Source organism: Giraffa tippelskirchi, chromosome 2 (assembly GCF_054371585.1).
Source record: "Giraffa tippelskirchi isolate mGirTip1 chromosome 2, T2T-mGirTip1v1.2.pri, whole genome shotgun sequence".
In the NCBI taxonomy this organism is placed as follows: domain Eukaryota; kingdom Metazoa; phylum Chordata; class Mammalia; order Artiodactyla; family Giraffidae; genus Giraffa; species Giraffa tippelskirchi.
Genome location: NC_137276.1, coordinates 160045018 through 160060002, shown reverse-complemented (window position 1 = coordinate 160060002; position 14985 = coordinate 160045018). Strand labels below are relative to the sequence as shown.

The 14985-nt window shown below is 39.7% G+C and overlaps 1 protein-coding gene across 7 annotated transcripts in view; it reads left to right on the top strand.

The window, feature by feature from the left end:
* FGF12 (fibroblast growth factor 12) overlaps positions 1–14985 on the top strand; it is a 577758-nt gene that overhangs the window by 342116 nt on the left and 220657 nt on the right. For all 7 annotated transcript variants that reach the window (XM_081537444.1, XM_081537439.1, XM_081537450.1 and 4 more), the window contains one exon: positions 12238–12348. In XM_081537444.1, the coding sequence (XP_081393570.1) occupies positions 12238–12348 (111 nt within the window). The remainder of the gene's footprint in view (positions 1–12237; positions 12349–14985) is intronic.

The window sequence follows — 14985 nt, the reverse complement described above, 5'->3', positions numbered from 1 at the left end:
TAAAGGGACACAGCACAGAAGGATCATGGTCTGTTAAAAAGCCCCAATTCCAGGTATGAGCTGTAATGGAGTTTCTACGCTCTTCTGTGTTCTGCTTCTTCATCTGTAGAATTAGATCATTTTGAAGGACTTTTCTGGTTCTAAAACCTTCAGATTGTAGGATTATCTTCCTGTTTGAAATATCTTATGATTTTCATTCTCTGGAGTTCATTCGTGAGTTGCAAGACAAGGCTCATTTCAGGTCCCCTGCCCTGGATGATAGTGTAAGGAAGACCAAGGGCTGTGACTCAGTGAGGGTGACCAGAATCAAACCCTCCTTCATGAATGCAAATCATAAGAAAGGCAAAGAAGTCATTTGGATTCCTAGGAATGCTCACATTAAGCTTTTTCCACCCTTATATTTCATGATATTCCATGGTATTCTACGCTGACACAGGGCTCCCTTAGAAGCCTGATGATAGATTCTTATTTGGAGAAGGGGAGGTCATACGGTTTTCCAGAGCTGAAGGGGGTCTACACGTGTTCCATCTACCAAGCCCACCAAGCACCAGCAGTCCTCAGGCTGACTTCTTCCCTCCACCTTCACTGCCACTCCCTCCCTAAGGCTTCACTGTATGTCAGTGGCTTCCTGTGTGGCTTCTAGGACCACAGCACCATGCGCTCTAAGTCATTGTTCTCCAGCATGTTGTTCTCCAGCATGGCTTTCTAAAATACTGCCCTCACAATTTATCCCCAGGCTTAAAATCCTTCAGTTTCGCAATGGACTGATTCCATGCTACTGATGTTTGTCTTTCTCTGAAGTGGGTGGAATGAGACAAACTTTTGTTATGTGGATATTTTAATTTTTGTGTGATTTTTAGTATTGGTCTTTTTTAAACATCTGAGCTTTAATTTATAATATATGTATGATGTATGTAGTAGTACCTACATGTAATTTATAAATAATAAATATATGTACATGTGTTACCAAAACTCAGGTCTAACAACTTGTGACTCGAAAGCCAATATGCAGGAGGCCAGATTTATGGAAAGGAAAGTTTGCTTTTTTTTTTTTTTAATCTTATTTGTATCTTTGGAATTTTTAAAATTTTATTTGAGTATAGTTGATTTACAATGTTAGTTATAGGTAAGTGTACAGCAAATTGACTCACTTATACATATATCCATTTTTTTTTCAGATTCCTTCCCCATATAAATTAATACAGAACACAGAGTTGAATTCTCTGTGCTACATACATTAGGCCCTTGTTGGTTATCTACCTTATATATAGTAATGTGTGTATATTAATAACAAGCTCCTGATTTATCCCTCCCCCCTACTGTTTCCCTTTTGGTAACCATAAGTTTGTTTTGAAAGTTTGCTGTATTTTGGAGGCTGGCACCTGGCAGGGAGGGTAGACTCATGTCAAAAGGCCAACTCCTCCTGACAATCATTGGACAAGAGCTTTTTAAAGGGGAATTTCAGGGGTATATGGACAGAGGGAGGGGGCTATATGCAGAAACAGCATGGTCAGCTCCGACAGTCACAATCATCTGGAAGTTAGTCGTGCAGTGGTCTGATCAGCATTCTCTTGACTGTTCAAAGTACAGATAGTCTTCAGTTTCAGGGTCGGTTTGTTCCCGTTTCTCTGAGGCCAGTTCTCAGAATTGTGGCAGCTTATATCATGGCTATAGTCTAGTCATCATGCAGTTAACTTCTTCCACCTGGTGGGGATTTCAGTGTCTACAAAACAGCTCAAAGGATATGGCTTTGAAGATTATCTATCGTCCTTGATGAGGAACTAAAAGTCCTTGACTTTATTTAATGACTAAGCTATTAGTATTTGGTCTTGTTTGACTGCTTTTTCTGTTTCTGTATTTTCTCATTTTTCTGATTAAATTTCTTCTTTGACTAAAGTTTTTCTGCAGACAAAAGGCAGGCAGCGGTCCATGGTGGGGGATGGTTTCTGTCCTGGGAAGCCCTCACAGGGCCCTGCTTCTTTTCCTATGGAGGTTGTAGATTCAACATTTCACAGATAGAGATATATGCTCGAAAGAGTTTGGAGCTCATTGTTTTAAAGGATAAAATACATGTTATTAGCTCCTTAAAGAACCTCAAGTGTCTTAGATCCATATTTCCCTTCTGCTGTCCCTTCCAGCCACTGTGTGCACCCTTTTATTTCCCCATACCCTGGCCTCTCTCGTGCACTTGTCCACTCTCTGAATATGCTCAGCTTGTGTGTCAGGTGGGGCTAGCCCTCCTGCTAATACTGCTCAAAGCACAACTGCCCTGCCTATTCAAGGCCAAGTCTGAAATGTTGCTTCAACTTGGAAGCCTTTCTTTACTGCTTCTCATCCTAGAACCCACCACCCCAGGTTAGCTTAGCAGCCCTGCTCTGTGATTTCATGGCATTTTGTTTGTTTCTCTAGAACAGCACTTTCCTTGCTCACTGGTTATGGTTTGTGGTGTGTGTGCCTCAGCGATGAGGCTGTGGGTGCTGTCAAGGCAGGAATTGCATCTTACTCATCTTTCTACCCAGCATCTAGTGCGTGTTGGAAGCCAGTAAATGGTATTTGAGTTAAATTTTCACGAGTATCTTCCTCTAGAGAGGAAACTGGGAGGGATGGGGTTAATGGTACAAGGAATAAAATTGGCTCCGCACAGAAATCCCATCTGATGGGCATTTCCCTGCCCTGCTTCTCCGATCTTCCCCTTCTTCCCAGCTCAGACTGCTTTAGGGAAGAGGATACTTTGGAAAGCCGTGTCCTTTCTTTCCATTTAGCTTTGAGGCAGCATGAAGGTTGAGAGTTGCCTGTCTCAAGGTCACTTGATTGCCGCTGAAGTGGGAGGCAACTCAGCGCTTTGGAGTCTGTGCAATTTATGGAGAATGCTGCTGTGCTTGTCAGACTGTGTTCAGTGTGGAGGGGCTGAGGACTGAAAAGGGGAGGAAAGGCACTGGAAGTATTCAAAGGCTTTACACAGTTCTCTTACAAATGAGGAGCTCCTCTAAAAGTCACCCTTACAGTGGAAAATCTCAGGTATCACTTACCTACTTTCTGTCCACATGCAAACACCCTGTACCTACTCTGTGCCTGGCCCTGTGCTGGGTGTTGGGACAGGGTCCTGAATCATTCAAGGTCCTTGCCCTTGAGGAGCTAAACCTAGTTCAGGAGACAGAGCATAAGCAAACAACTGTGACAGTGTGGGGAGTCCTCGCCTGTGCCTGAGGGCGTGATTAATTTAGCCTCAGGGTGTCAGGGAAGGCCCAGTGGAAGACAGCCTGGAGGGGTGGGGAGCAGCTCTGGGCCTCAGCAGCGGATGAGGTGTGCATTTCAGGCAGCAGGAACTACATCATCAACTAGAGCAAAGGTCAGCCAACTTTTTCTGAAAGGGGCCTGTTAGTAAATATTTTAGGCTTGTCAGGCTGTAGGACCTCTGTTGCAACTACTCATCTCTGTTGTTGTAGCACAGAAGTAGCCAGGGGCAAATGTGTGAATGAAGGAGCATGGGCTGTGTTCCAATAAAACTTTATTTACAGAATTGGCAGCAGGAGGGCTGTAGTTTGCCAGCTCCTGGTCGAGAGGAGGATCTTCAGAGAGCCTCTCATCTGCTGGTTCCCAGTCTTTTCCAGCATTAGGATTACTTTGCATTTCCCGTCCCTGTTTCCGGATGCTCTTAGCTCTTACCCCAGGGCTCTTCATCAGGTCTTGGTCAAGTCCGCTACTAACCACGCTGTCCATAGTAACACTTTCATCCCCTGGACCCACCATCCTTTTCTGTCGCCTTCATTTTGTCATGGTACCTTTACAACAGAAAACTCTGTTGTATATGAATTGTTTGTTTCCATCTTGTCTTCCCTGTTGGAATGTAAGCTTCATGGCTTGTGCTCTGTTATACTCAGCGCTGTGCTGGAACCTGGAATGTGCATCGCGTCTGCTCCAGCTCTGCATCCAGTGAGGTCAAATGATAGTTGTAAATCAGCCATTGTGGGAAGATTGACCCCTTAGAAATCAGTCCCATGGAAATCAGGTTTGGGGCATTTTTTTTTTTTTTTTTAAGAGCTGTTTTATGAGCATATCACCAGTTATCGCCTCTACCTAGAATAACCACTGGAAAGTCTGGTGCTCAGTACATATTTGTTTTTTGGATAAAATGTGCTGTTAGTATCTGCTAGTTGACAAAATAGATTCACCCTTATAAATACAGAGTCCTCTTTCAATTTTTATTGTTATAGGGGATTTCCATGGCCTTAGGGAGGGTAACTGCTGATGGCATCTGTCACCTTCACTTGACCTGCTAGAGGACTGAGGACTCAGGACAAGACATGGCAGTCTTCACCCCACTCAGCAGACAGATTCTGCTATTTCTGTGACTTCCCATGATGTGGCATCTCTGCCTTATTAACTGCAGTATTCTGAGTGAATGTGGGGTCTCAGGCCTGCGTCTTTTTTTCCTAAACAAGTGTTTTGAATAAATTCCCCCAGCTTAGTGCGACTTGTCATTTTTGCAGTGTATTCAAAAGTCCAGATAAATTCTGTCCTCTTTCCAGTGTCTTCCTGTATCAATCTCTGATTTGCCTGGGGCTTTGATGTATGGTATGCAAATGTGCTCTGGTCCATACCCTTTAGCTGTGATTGTCAGAAATATATCTGTTTATGAGCAATTTCCAACCCTGATAATCTCATTTTGAAATCAGCAGTACGAGGCCCAGAAGCACTCGACAAGAATCACAGTTTAACAGCCTCTTCAATCTCAGTTCCTTTAAATGGGCAACATTAAACCTTGATACTGAGGGTCTGTTTGTAAGCCCACAGAGACTGTTTAAAAAAAAACCAAAACAACACCATCAAATTACCACACAAAGCATGCTTAACATTTACAAAGAACTGTCCATTTGCAGGATGCTTGCTCAACAGTCTTTTCAATTCCCTGTTCTAAGCACACACTAAGAACTAGAAATGTGAACTTGTGTTTAACCACCATCTGGCTTATCTCAAAGCTTTCCAGGACCTCAGGCCTGGAAGGGACCTCTCATTGCCACGCAGAATGCCTTAGCTTTCGGAAATCTCTGTGCCCTTCATTACTGTCCTGACCTGTACCTTTTTTTCTGCTTCTCTCTGCTTCTGTCCAGGGCCAACAAACTCACTGTTTTCCTTAGACAACTTGTTCTCTTTGTGAATACAGTTTACAGAAAGGTCCCTTTTTACCTGCCTCTCTGTAACGTTCACCCATTGGCCCTAGTTCTGTCCCTGTGGAGCCACTCAGAACAAATTGGCCTTTTCTTACTTCTGTCTTCCTACTTCTACTTTCAAGAAAGTGGGGACAGCTCTCACGTCCCCTGAGTCCTCCCTTGTGCAGGCTGCATATCCACTGTTCATTCAGCCATTCTTCATGTGACAGTCCTTTGTACCCTCTTTATTTGGCTCCTATTCCTCTGGACATGTTTCAGTTTCACCAGTGTCTTTCTTAAAGGGACCCGGCAGAGCCGGAGAATGGCTCTCTCTTCCTTAACTAGTTCTGTAACCTTGGGTAAGTGAATAGCGATCATCTCACCTGACCAATGAGGAAAAGTACCTTACACATTCAGTAGTGAGTATCAGATACAACTGTAGTAAAATCATGGAGGAGATGCCTGGTAGGAAGTAGATGAGTTCAGCCATTATTATTATAAGTACTGTTACTTGTCTGGATATGACTTCCATAACAAAATTGGGATCACTCTTATATGTTTTATTTTACATTGGAGTTTACATGGGGACACTTTCTCTAAGTTTAGGTGCAAATGTTGAACAGGCTGGCCCTAGATAAACACAACCAATTTTATTATCATATGAGAAGGCAATGGCACCCCACTCCAGTACTCTTGCCTGGAAAATCCCATGGATGGAGGAGCCTGGTAGGCTACAGTCCATGGGGTCGCTAAGAGTCGGACAAGACTGAGCGACTTCACTTTCACTTTTCCCTTTCATGCACTGGAGAAGGAAATGGCAACCCACTCTAGTATTCTTGCCTGGAGAATCCTAGGGACGGCGGAGCCTGGTGGGCTGCCGTCTATGGGGTCGCACAGAGTCGGACACGACTGAAGCAACTTAGTAATAGTAGTATGTATATATGGGGCTTCCTCGGTGGCTCAACGGTGAAAAATCTACCTGCCAATGCAGGAGATATGGGTTTGATCCCTGGGTTAGGAAGATCCCCTGGAGAAGGAAATGGAAAATCCCATGGACAAAGGAGCCTGGTGGGCTACAGTCTATGGGATCTCAAAGAGTTGGCCACAACTTAGCAACTAAACAACAATAGGTAATATATATTTTATATTGACATATTTTGTATGTATGAAAATATGTTAATATCAAATATATGCATACACACACACACACACACATATATATATAATTCTTGCAGCTTAACCCCTTTCCTTTGTCACTCCCACACTTCAATAACTGATGCGACTGATGCACACCTAGGTGCTCCCTTTCCTCCTCCTCATTTCTTCTCTGCTTTCCTCTCCTCCCCCACCCCACCCGGCTAGTCCCAATTCTGAAGCCCACACAAGCTGCAGATTATGTTATGGATGTTCTTTGGAAAGGAAAGGATGATGTTCCATTCAGTATATCGGAAAGGAGTCTTAATCCTAACTCATCCATATGTTGGCTGGATGACCTTGGACAAGACATTTTCCCTCTGAGGCTCAGTTTTTATTTTCTGTCTTTGATGCTAATGAAAGAAGGTATTTTGAAGAATGAAGGTGTTGGCTTCCAAGTTCCTTTTCAATTCTAAAATTCATTCTAATTCCTGCAATCTAGTATTCATTTGAGATGTGTGATCAGGTTCCCTTGGCTCTGACTGTGTTCTGATTTCAAGTATATACCTAGGTAACAACCTTATAGCCCCGTATGTTAAGAAAGCAGGAATGTCTAGATAACTCCTTCAGGTATCAGCTTTTCTGAGTGGCTTTGAAGTCAAACACTCTGTGGAAATTGCCATGTCATCCTGAAGGGAATCAGTGCTAAACTTGAGGTCCTATGCTTCACCTTATTTTTTACCAACCTCTTTGAAGGTAACATTTTTTACTTGCTTTTTGTGGCTATAATTATTATTTTTAATAAAGTCTTTCTTTTAAAATGCTTTTACATTTATAGAAAGATTAAAATAGTACAAAGAGTTTCCATGTATCCTACAACTAGTTTCCCATATGAATGTCTTCCATTCATTTGGTATACTTGTGATAATTAGTGAATTGGTATTGATACATTATGATTAACTTAAGTCCATACTTTATTCAGATGTCCTCAACTTTTGCCTAATGTCCTTTTTCAGTTCCAGGGTCACATCAAGGACACCACATTGCATTTGTTGTTGTGTCTCCTTAGGCTCCTCTTAGCTGTGACATTTTCTCAGAATTTCTTTTTTTTTTTTTCTTTTAATTTTTTGACAGTTTCAAGGGGGTACTGGTCAGTTGTTTTGTAGATCCTTCAGTTGAGATTTGTTTGATGTTTTTCTCATGATTAGACTGGGGTTATGGGTTTTGGGGAGGAAGATCACAGAGGTAAAGTGCCATTCACATCATATCAAGAGTAGGTACTATCAGCATGTTTCATGACTGTTGACTTTAACCCTGACCCCCTGGCTGAGACAGCATTTTATTTGTCAGATTTCTGCACTGTGATGTAACCTTCTCCCTCCATCCCCTTTTCATATTCTCTTAGGAAGGAAGTCACTATGTACAACCGCTGCTAGTTCTTATTCACCTAATTGTCCAGGGTGGGCATTTGTGATGGCTGTAGTCTTTTTTTCCACCAGAATTCTTCTATTTTGTTGACATCTTCTAGGGCTTTGTCATCTAAATCCAGCCAGCGATAAGGAAGGGAAAATGTGGAGGAGAATGTTTGCTTTTAAAAGCCTTGGCCTGAAAATGGCACACATCACTTCCACTTAACATTCCATATGACACTCATTCATCTGCCAAACCTAACTGCAAGCGAGGCTAGGACATATGGTCTAGCTGGGTGCCCAGGAAAAAGAGGAAATGGATTTTGGAGAAAATCTAGCAGTATTTGCTACACTACTTCAGAGTACAAAAGGCAAGAAACCAAGCCCATGTCTTCTCACCATCTAATAATATAGCCATCATTTCATTAAAAAATGAAAATATAATGGAAAACATAATCTTAGAATCAAGGAGAATCATATAAATTGAATATAAAATTAGCTTAATAAAACTTATTCCACTGACCTTATTTTTCTTATTTCACTGTTGACCTATGAACATTTGTTGAGAATAGGCAGTTACCTACACGTCAGCATTTGAAAACTTCTGCCATATATTATACCTGGGCCAGATTCTGCATCATTCCCAAAGCCTGCCATGCTATTTTTTCCTTTGCCCATTGTTTGTCTGCAGTGCTCTTGCTCTGGTTTCTTTGCCTATGAAAGTGCATTCACTCTTCAAGTAACAGATGAGGTGCCTTCATCAAACCTCAAGGCAGAATTAGTCCCTTGCTCCTTATGGCATCATGTCACTCTGCTTCCATTCATAATTTAACAGTTATCCACACTAGTATTTTATATATATATATATATATATATATATGTTTCATGCATTAGACTAGGTGCTCCCTGAGGACAGCACAGGTCTTATTGATTTGTTAGATCCCCAAGCATAGTCTGAAGAATATAAAGCATGTTTGTTGAAGGCACCCAGAATGTTAGATGTCCCAAAAAGTGGTCTCATTTTTAAATCTCTTTCTTTAAAATACAACAAAACATTTTCTTTTATTCCACCAGTTATAAAAGTGATCCTCCCTTATGATAACCACACCTTCCTCGTAGAGGTGATTTTGAACTGAGCCTGGAAAGGTTGATAGGGTTTGATGATAATAAAGGTATAGCCCTGTCAGGCAGGCCATACTGCTTTCTATGACACATCCTAGGTTCAGAGCATTTGTTAAATAGATGATCAGATCTCCTTTGAAACAGCTATAGTGTAAAACATCATAAATCATCATATAATTAAAACCCAGACTCTGAGCTTGTTCTGGCACTGCTTCTGGGCAGTCGAGGTTGATGTACAAGCCCAATGCTCATTATCTTGAACAGGAGTTACCAACCTGAATTCCCAGGGTCCCAGCAGAGAACTAACGTCACCATAGCAAAAGAAGTGTTTAATTACCACTACAGAAAGAGGAGCATGGAAAAAAAAAAAATCATTTTCAGACATTAATGATTCAGCTGTCATGCGTCTTATTACCAGCCAAAACATGACTTCTTAAGGTGACTTGATGAAGTTTATTAGAAATAAAATATGAATTATAAGACAGTTGTCCCTTTCCTTCCTTCTGTCCTTTCCTATCGTCTGCTGTTTGTCTTTTGGTTACTTTAGTGACTTTAAGAACTCAATATTTTACTAAAACATAAATCAGGAGACAAGTCTACTCGTAAAATGCTCCCTTTATCTCGCTTACACTGTTTCCTCAATTTTCAGGGTTGAAAAATTAGACCTTAATTGGAGTTTATATTATTATGGGGCTTTTCATTTTGCACTATTACATTTATTCATCTGAACTTCTAAATGTTGATAGATAGCATAGAAATTATTTTTTCCCATTTTACAGATAGGAGAATAGCCTCAGATACTAAGTGACTTGCTCAGGACCCCACAGCAATTGTGGTTCAAAGCTGAGTCTCCTGACTGCAAATCTAGAGTTGAATGTACCACAGTAGCATTTACCTGTCAACCAGATAGCCTTGTGGCAGAAGCTCAGACATTCTTATTTCCTCTGATTATAAAAGTGACCCACACTTATAATAGCCAAGTCTTCCTGGGGGAAGTGATCTGGAACTGAGCCTGGGAAGGTTGGTAGGGTTTGATAGATGGTAGGGGTCTAATATATATTTTTGCATTGAGGTTCGCTAGCTATCAGTACGTGCTCTCCTACATATCCCTTGTTGTAGAGGGGTGGCGGGCATGGAGACAACACATTCAGAATGAATCTGTGGCTTGATTTTTGGCACTGCTTAGAGAAGAAGATTCTCAAGTCAAAGAGAATTTAAGTCATAGTTGCTCAACGTCAACAGAGAATCGTAGAAGGGACCTAGATATCACTTACTTTAACTTCCAGATTTTATTGGTGGGGAAATTAAGGCCTACAAATTATTATTTTTTAATTAAATTTATTTATTTTTAATTGACGGATAATTGCTTTACGGTATTGTGTTGGTTTCTGCCAAACATCCATATGAATCAGCCATTGGTATACCTATGTCCCAACCCTCTTGAATTTCCCTGCCACCTTCTTCCCCATCCCACCCCTCTAGGTTGCTACAGAGCCCCAGTTTGAGTAAGGCCTACACATTTTAAATATATTGAATTTATTTAACCCACAATGTTAATACATAGTTATCAATCAGAATGCCTAATTTCCAGTTTAGTTTTCTTTAATACCCTGTTTCATAATTACCAGGTTTTTTTTTTGTGGGGGGGCATCTTTTCTACTTTTTAGGACTGTTTTGAAGAAGATATGTTTATACAGGCATTGCCTCACATTCCCAAGTATGTGTGATCTGGTCGTAGGTGTAAAACACATGATGGTCGTAGGGAGCAGGTCCGTTCCCAAAGAGTCTGTTGCACTGAATCCTTAACTGGAACTCTTATTTAGATTCAACCATCAATAAATGTGTTTAGTTTAACACATGGTACTTAGCATATTGCCTGCCCCCCCACCCAAAAGAGATTCTGAAATATTATTGGTTTAATAAGTTGGTGAAGGAACTGACTCTCAGTTGAAATTCATTGATTGCTCTTTTGAGGATAACGCATAACTACATCACCAATCATATGATTCCCACCCTTACCTCATTTTTTGTCAACAGAAGCAGCATTTTTCTTTTCCTACTAATTTTTATGAAATAATTAGGACAATAAATATGGTTCATGTTTGTGTGTGTATGTGCTCAGTCGCTCATTCCTGTCTGATTCTTTGCTACCCCATGGACTGTAGCCCGCCAGGCTCCTCTGTCCATAGGATTTTCCAGGCAAGAATACTGGAGCAGGTTGCCATTTCCTTTGCAGGGCACCTTCCTGATCCAGGGATAGAACCTGCATCTCCCGCATTGGTAGATGGCTTCTTTACCACTGAGCCACCTGGGAAGCCCCTTATAAGCGTGCTGGAGTAGTCTAATTTTTACCAAACACTGAAGTAGAGACAAAGATGGTAGTGATATTGTAGAAAATAGATTGTTGCTGAAGCTAGTACCGCAGTGAGAAGCTTTAAATATTTATGGTTAGCGGCTATACAAAAATTCAAATGTGTTATGTAAAGATCAGTTTGATGTTATTAGTGTGTAGGGAATTTTAAAAGCTGAAGACCACATCTAGTTTGAAATATCTACAGAAATATATATGGCTTGATTTTTATTTATTTATTTTTTGTACTGGAAAAATGACTTTCATGGTATTGGGCTTACTCTGGTGATGTATTTACTGAAGGTGAAATCTGTTTCCACATACTTTCCAGTGACATCTCATGGCCATGGAGGGTTTAACTTTATTCTGTGGATCTCATCCAAGACTGAATTTGATTAGAATTTTAAAACCAGGGGTTTCTGATAGATAGTTGTCATTCAGCAGAAATAGAAGTCTTCCAGGACCTGATTATGACTGCTGAAAGCTTAGGAATTACACTGGCAATTTGGTCTGAACAGTATTCTGGAATGGGACCACAAGCTTGGTGGTATATTGAAGCCAGAGACTAGATGCGCAAGGGAGAGGAATAACTCATTTTTTAGCACACCTCTGGATTTTCCTAATCATAATTAGCTTTTATTCATTTAGGTTTCCTTTGTGGCTCAGCTGGTAAAAGAATCCGCCTGCAATGTGGGAGACCTGGGTTCGATCCCTGGGTTGTGAAGATCCCCTGGAGAAGGGAAAGGCTACCCACTCCAGTATTCCGGTCTGGAAAATTCCATGGACTGTATAGACCATGGGGTCACAAAAAGTCGGATATGACTGAGTCACTTTCACTTTCACTTTTATTCATTTACATTTTGTTTACTGTTGCAGCATATTATGGATCTGCCTTTAGAAAGAAAAAAAAGTAAAGCTATGTTACCAAAATTCTTCCTTTCCAAATAGTTACTTCAGTATTTAAACCATTGGCATTTATGCGTTTACTTAGGGAATGTTTTTGATAATTTGCAAGTGTGCATTTTTACAAACCAAATAAAAACTTGAATAATCATTTCATTTTGTTTTGCAGAACCCCAGCTGAAAGGAATTGTGACAAGGTTATTCAGCCAGCAGGGATATTTCCTGCAGATGCACCCAGATGGTACCATCGATGGGACCAAGGACGAAAACAGTGACTACAGTAAGGAACATTAGCTTTGTGCAATCCAATTACAGTCAGATATATGGCCTAGTGTATCTTAGACTTAAAGCATGGCCAGGCTGCCTTTGGAACTGTTCAACTACTAGTAAGCTAGTTGTCTTTTCCTTTGTCCTTTTTGGTATGATTCCTATAGCAAAGAGACAGTAATGGATAGAGCTTATGTATTCAATAAGAAGGTAGGAGGCTTGAAGGAGTTCTGACTGCTCAGTGGACAAAAATTTCCTCTCATTCCATTGTTTGTAGTCAGGATGATGTGAAGTATTCACGGAAACAAGGCATACCTTCCAGCGCAAGGTAGTGTTTTAATCCTAGAACCAAATAGTAAAAATACTACAATAAGTCTTAGAACATCATTTCTGGAAGACAAAAATTACTTCTCAAAGTAAATATTGAATATATACATTTGTATATTACATGTTATTTTATCTTGACTGAGGCCAAATTTATTGATTTAAAAAGAAAACTATATTAAAATATTATATTTTACAGTATATATGATAATAAGATGATAAATACCAGTAGGACTGCAATTTTGTTTATAATTTTTTGAAATAAAATGCAAATATTAAAAGATTATTGATGATATCTCTGGAAATAATGTTTAACTAATTTAACTATAGGGCTGACAAGTTTGATAATTACCAAATCATCAAGGTCTGACAGAGTGAATTTGCATTTCAGAAGCATTTTTATTATAAGCCTCAGAGTCAGGAATGACCACTCTCATCATACCTTTCAGTTTCTGCATAATCATATATAGGGACCTGCGGAGGAAATTCTTGTTATTCAAAAATTATGTAGGGTATTATATTGTTTGTCTGTATTCACTGCTAGATCTTTGTTACTGGTCACTGGTCACCTAGTAAATGCTCATTAAATCTACACCCAGTTGAGTTGTCTTCTGATAGATGTGATTTTTTGGTCAGACTTTCTTTCATTTTCTGTCTTTCTTTCACTTGTGGTCAGACTGACATTCTATCCAACTGAATAAGGTAATCTAAAAGCTTGATATTTTATGGTGAAAGGGTTAGTTGCTCAGTCATGTCTGACTCTTTGTGACCCCATGGATTGTAGCCCACCAGGCTCCTCTGTTCATAGAATTCTCCAGGAAAGAATACTGGAGTGGATAGCCATTCTTCTCCAAGACATCTTCCTAATCCAGGGATTGAAACCAGATCTCTTGCACTGCGGGTAGATTCTTTACCAGCTGAGCTACCAGGGAAAAATACAGATCTGAGGAAAGTTCTGTGATCCTCAGAGTGTGAAAATGCTCCTATCCACCCCTTCTAAATTATTCTTTGTTTACTTAATGTTACACATTACAAAATATAAATTACAATAAAGAAAAGATCTTATTATAGAGAATTTCAGCCCATTTTCTGCTGAGGAGTTGATTCGCTTATTGTGTTTCGCATTGTTGGTTTATGTTTGTGGAAATGCATTCTTTAAATGATTTAAGGTTTTCCCTGAGTCCAGATGAATAAGGATGCTTTTCTCTCCATGTAGGATTTCCATTTATTGCATCTGAACTTGAATGCAAATTTAGTGAAGCTACAAGTATAGATGGAAAGAATCAAGGATGTTACTTAGCTGTGTCACCCCCTGCTGTCTCTGAGGTATCCCTTGATCTGGTTTCTTTTTCTATAAGATGAGGTGGCCGGAGATGAAAGCTTTAATATCCTCTGTCAGCACCAGCCACCTAACTTAAAAAAAGATTGAAAAATTATAAATTTATGAAGATAGATTCAAGTGAGCCAAATAGCCATACTCAGTTTAATAGGATGCAGTTGTAACCCCGACGGCTGTCCTGTGAATGCATGACATTTATCATAGAGCAGTGGCAGAGAGGTGAAAGTGTGGGGTCCACTAACAGAAACACTTACTTCAACGTTTTTAGAAAAATAGTTGAAAGTGCTTTCTCTCCAAATGCTGGATCAATGGCTAATGTAGATCTACAACCACATATAAATATATACATTTATACACAAACATACGTGTGTGTGTGTATATATATGTATATTTATAGGCATAATGGTGTTATGCATGACACACGCACTGAGGGTACTACGTTTGATCACATACTTTTAGAAACTAAGTTCACAAATCTAAAATATCTTATATTTTATTAAAATAAACTACCGCATACATTTATTGACAGGTTGGTATTAAAAGGAGTTTAAATATACAAAATAATAAGACTTAATAAATTCATTTGGATACCCAACCCTTGGCTTAACATTTAGTTAAAAACATCATTACATCTGAAGCCCCAGTATGCTCTTTCGAAATGGTGGAGTCCTGCTTTTCCCCTTCAGTACCAGGTATAACAACTATCCTGAATTTGACTTTTTTTTTTTTTTATTTCCATGCAGGTTTACAAGTACATTTTTAATATATACATAATGCATATATCGTATACATCATTCATGACATTGTTTTGCATGGTTTTAAATTTTTTTAAGAGGAACATTACTATATATAATTTTATGTATTTTCCCCCCAATATCATGGTCATCCTATGCATATATGGTGATATATTTGCTTTATATCATTCATTTTCATTTTTGTAAAGTATCCCATTGCATGAACATACCAAAATACATTTATCCATTCTCT